This window comes from Mus pahari, chromosome 17, assembly GCF_900095145.1.
Source record: "Mus pahari chromosome 17, PAHARI_EIJ_v1.1, whole genome shotgun sequence".
NCBI lineage: Eukaryota > Metazoa > Chordata > Mammalia > Rodentia > Muridae > Mus > Mus pahari.
Window position 1 is genome coordinate 23,040,709 of NC_034606.1, and position 5,166 is coordinate 23,045,874.

Genomic DNA, 5,166 nt, shown 5'->3' on the forward strand with positions numbered 1-5,166 from the left:
GAAGCACTGACTTGGCTCCTAAGGCCTGGAACCTCCATGTGAAATCTCAGTGTGAAATCTCCATGCAAGAGCCTGCTAGCGATCTGGCTCTGAATATCCAGCACTGGAAATACTGAATGTTCAGACTCAAAATACTATTACGATGATCTTTCCTTTCCTTTTTCTCCACTTTCTGAACCCAACTGGCTCAGGTTCCATACAGTCCCTACCACCCTATTATCCCTTTCTCCCTTAGAAACTAAACATTGCCTCTCCATTCCTTAATTGTTTTGTGCTTAACTTCATATAGTTTTCATAGTTTTTATTAGAACTGTTTAAGTAGCATTCTTGCAATAGATTTCTCAAGCATCTGATCTTTTCTGTACTTTTAAGAATAGCAATGGAAGTATTAATTTATTAACCTTCATTTTAACAGAAGCCTATGGAATACAAAAATAATGGTTGTGTGTCTCTCTAGATCACTGCTGTAGTTTTGTGGCCTAATTTACCTAGAACTCTTGAACATCGTATAGAACTCTTCCAGAGCTTAAGTACTAAAACAAACTAATTCTTTTCCAAATATATAGATTCTTCTCACAGGGATCATCTATTTACCACCTTTAGTGTGTGTGTAGACTTAATGCTCTTATTTTCGTTGTCAGATGGATTTATTCTATGATGAACAGTGACTCAAATTGTTGTCACATTCCATATTTATGGCCAGGGCAATGACTCAAACATCATATGTGATTATTTTGGAGACCACTAAGTCTCATGAAAAATAAGGTCTAAACAACACTTGTTACAACCACAGTGTTGTACTAACAAGAGAGCCCAGGAAGTTGAAGTGCTTGCCACCAAGACTGACAACCTGAGTTCAATATGCAGGACCCACAAAGATGAAATGGAGAACAAACTTCCAGAAGTTTTCCTCTGATGACCACATGTGGACTGTAGCATGTGGAAACACACACACATATGTATGGACACACACACACACACACACACACACAATTAAAGTGAATGTAACAAATATAAACATTGTGCTTCTTGGTCATGATGTTTGTCCATTCGGCTTACACTTCCACATTGCTGTTGATCACCAAGGAAGTCAGGACTGGAACTCAAGCAGGGCAGGAAGCAGGAGCTGATGCAGAGGCCATGGAGGGATATTCCTTACTGGCTTGCTTCCCCTGGATTGCTCAGCCTGTTCTCTTATAGAAACCAAGACTACCAGCCCAGGGATGGCACCACCCACCAGGGGACCTCCCCTCTTAATCACTAATTAAGAAAATGCCCCACAGCTGGATCTCATGGAGGCATTTCCCCAACTGAAGCTCCTTTCTCTGTGATAACTCCAGCTGTGTCGAGTTGACACAAAACTAGCCAGTACAAAGACTAAATATGTATTTTATTAAGGAATAAGTTAGAAAGTTAGAATCTCTAAGGATTCTACAGAAAAATAAAGACTTGTAAAAAAAAAAGAGTAAATAGAGTCTGCAAGAATAAGCTTTCAGAGGATAAAAGGGAAAATTTCAAGTTTTGATTGAAAATCAGAATTAGAGTGAGCAGAAGAATTGATGATAGGAAGCCTGATAATTAGATGAATACTAGAACATAAATATCTAAAGGTATATGCTATCAAGATACAGGACAAAAAATGTGGTATATACATACATTAGTTGCATAATGTTTGTTCAAACATTGTGACTGGACTGATGTTCTGATTTTGAAACTTCCCAAGGTATGCTAAGCAAGTCTCATTTTCTGTATGTATCATGGGGTGTAGAAAGATGTATGAAGTTCATCCGATATAATGAGTTGACTTTGTAAAGAAAGACTTGACAGGGCAAGCAAGGGAGTTCGGAGGACCTTGTCTCCTATACTCAGACTGTTTCATAGACATTTTAACCAAGAAACTATAATGTATTACTCACAATTTACCAAGAATCAGGCTGTAGAATGGCATTCTAATGCAGCATTTGATGACAAGTAGCTTTAATTATTTTTTAAATTTCATTTAACTTTTAATTTATGGAAAACGAAATTTTGTCATGTGCTTAGATTCTGTACACTTAAGTGAATTTGTATATTCAGTTGGTTTTCCATTTTCCCCCCTTTTATTGAAAATAGATTATTTTCTCATATCCGGATTACAGTTTCCCCTCCCTCTACTTCTCTCAGATCTTTCCCATCTCTGTTCCCATCCAGATCTACTCCACGTTCCAACTCTGAAAAAAACCAGGCTTCTAGGAGATAACAAGGATGCATAACAACGTGTAAAACATGATAAGATAAAACAAAAGCCATGACATTGAAATCGGACAAGACAAACCAACAGAGACAAGACAGTCCAAAAGAAGGCACAAGAATCAGAGACCCACACATTCACACACTCAGGAGTTCCATAAAGATACTAAGCTGAAAGCTGTAATATATACAAAAAAGGAACCTGATGGAGACTCTGGCAGGTCTTGTGTCTGCTGAATCACTCTCTATGAGTTTATAGTGCTCAGCTGGTTTCGGGGGACTTGCTCTTCTGGTGTCCTTCACCCGCTCTGGCTCTTACACTCTTTCTGCCTCCTCTTCCACAGGGGTTCCCTAATCTCTGGGAGGGGAGAGATTTAATAGGGATATTCATTTCAATCTATGTATTCTAAGATGTCCCTCTCTGTCTTCCTCTGGTGTGTGTGTGTGTGTGTGTGTGTGTGTGTGTGTGTGTGTGTGTGTGTAATGTCTGGTTGTAGGTCTTTATTTGCTCCCATTTATGCAAGAGATTAATGGCCATGAAAAGGTATCAACCACACCCCTCCCTACATCTCTGACCTGCTTCTCATGGCACATCTCTCAAGGCTATCACTTATAGGGATCATTTCATGATCTTTGCTCAGAAGTCCTGAACACAGATCAATGGAGAAACTTTGAGTTCCAAGCCAAAGACTCAGATGAATTGTTTCAGAATGGTGTCTCAGTCCATCAGTACAACCAAATGCCACGGAAAGAGGAGAGAACTTGGCATGAGCATACTACGGACTCCAAACTAACATATGAAGAGCCCATGTTTCTGCTTAATCTTGGCTCTACTTTAAAGCTGCTTTTCTGAGCCTTACACTATTTCTTACACCACTGCCATAGGCTATACCCCATTCGCTTTCAGGTATATTGTTTGTTGACGTTCTCTCTGTCCCTCAATTCTAACCTACAAAATGTCAGGTTTTCTGTGGTTTCCCCACCTACCCCCATGATTCTGTCTGCTCACTTGTAAAACTTCAATACCTTCCCACTACAGAAACACCTGGAGCTGTGAGGAAATTGGTGAATGTTACAAGTTAGCTATGTTTTTATCTTTCTAATAGTTAAATACTGGAAACCGGATGGTGGATAAACAAACTAACATGCCACACAAGGAATTACAAATTTAGAGTATGAATTTAATAAGCAGTTTCTTCTTGAACAACTATAAGCATACTAACAAATGCCTAGTGTGTTCTCTCTCCAAATATACATCATTTTCAGGGAGAAGATAATACTATTCTTACTACAAACAAAACTTTCAGAAATAGGAATTGGTTATAAATTGCTACAATGAAAAAGAAAACAATTACCATGTAATTAAAAATCACAGTAGCCCATTTGTCCTCTAAATGAGTATCATGTTGTTGTTCAACAGTCTGTAAGTTTCCAATGCTTTTTCTTATCAATATTTTCAAATCAAAATATAAATATTTCAGGACTAGCACAAAATAAGTTGTGGTTTTTCTTTTTGTCTGTCTGTCTGTTTGTTGCACACATTTTTTTTTTTTTTTTTTTTTTTTTTTACATTTTTCATGAAAGGGGCCTGTACTCCAGTATTTGATAAAAACCTTAGGACTTGCATCTATATAATGGATTGGCTGAGAGATTTGCTTTTGCAATAGCTTCACTTAATAAATATATCCATAACTGCTGATCAGTGGGTAAAGTCTCTAGGGTACAGAACGGAATAAAGAGGATTTATATGGATGGAACCCATCCATATAAATGGATCTTGGCTTTCTTTAGCACTCGGTGGTTTCCAAGAAGTCTTGCCCTTCTTTTTTACTAATGTTTTTGCTCATCAATCTTTTCCTGGAATCAAAAAAAAAAAAAAAATTAAAGCATCAGATGAATAGACATAAAAGTGTGTCAGAGATATTAAAATATACAAATAACGTTTATTTGGACTGCACAAGACATGACACATCTCTCTTAAATGTTCATTCAGACTTCCCAACATACTCATTTTTCTTTCCATAATTTATTTTTTGTTCAATTTACATATCAATCACAGCCTCCTTCCATCCTCTTCCCCAATGTGAAATCTCACCTTTTCTCCATGTCCTTGATAGTGTCAGTAAATGGAAGATTAAAAGTCTCTGGCAAAAAGAAGATGCTGACTGTCGCCACTATGGGTAGGACTCCATAGAGTATCATGGGAAGATGTACAAAATACTTCCTAGTAGCAAGGGTTAGTGCAGACAGGACCGCTGCTGATCGAGCAACAGCTAAATAAATAGCATTTAGAGTTGACCTTTAAAAAGAGACCAGAGATGCGAAACTTGAATCTACAAGCTTGGTCTTTTATTTATTTATTTATTTATTTATTTATTTATTTATTTATCTATCTATCTATCTATCTATTTATTTATTTATTTATTTATTTTTCTGTTTGAAATTTTACTAAATAAACTATTTCTACAAAGACAGATCAGGGTATGTTCTCAGGTTTGTCCTAAAAAAGAAGACTCCACTTCATTTCATACAGAAGGAAACAGGCCATTTAAAAAAAACGCACTACATATATTTTCCTGTAGTTAGAAAAACAGTGTTTTTGACATATGTGAAAATTTTAAATCGAAAGATGAAAATACTAGAAAATAATAAACAAAATTGAAGACATTTTATGTTTGCTTTGGATATCTGTGTGTGTGCTTAAGATATACCACACATACGTTTGCTCTTGACTCTCTTACTTTCTTCTCTGATGCTGCCTCATCTGAGACTTCCTGACCATTCTTTTTTTTTTTGAACTAAGCTCTTTTCCCCCCAATTTTTATTAGGTATTTACTTCTTTTTCATTTTAAATACTCTCCACAAAGTCCCCTATACCCTTGCAACCACCCCCCACTGCTCTACCCACCCACTCCCCTTTCTTGGCCCTGGTGTTCC

The 5,166-nt window shown here is 37.0% G+C and overlaps 1 protein-coding gene across 3 annotated transcripts in view; it reads right to left on the bottom strand.

The window, feature by feature from the left end:
* Window positions 1-3,727: 3,727 nt before the first annotated feature.
* Window positions 3,728-5,166, bottom strand: part of LOC110335002 (solute carrier family 22 member 22) — a 28,288-nt gene continuing 26,849 nt past the window's right edge. The window contains exons 10-11 of one of the 3 annotated variants that reach the window (XM_021217080.2): window positions 4,325-4,528; window positions 3,728-4,086 (exon numbers count right to left, since the gene is read on the bottom strand). In XM_021217080.2, the coding sequence (XP_021072739.1) occupies window positions 4,017-4,086; window positions 4,325-4,528 (274 nt within the window). In that variant the 3' untranslated portion in view covers window positions 3,728-4,016. The remainder of the gene's footprint in view (window positions 4,087-4,324; window positions 4,529-5,166) is intronic. The other 2 variants (XM_029531084.1, XM_029531085.1) reach the window with 2 other exon arrangements.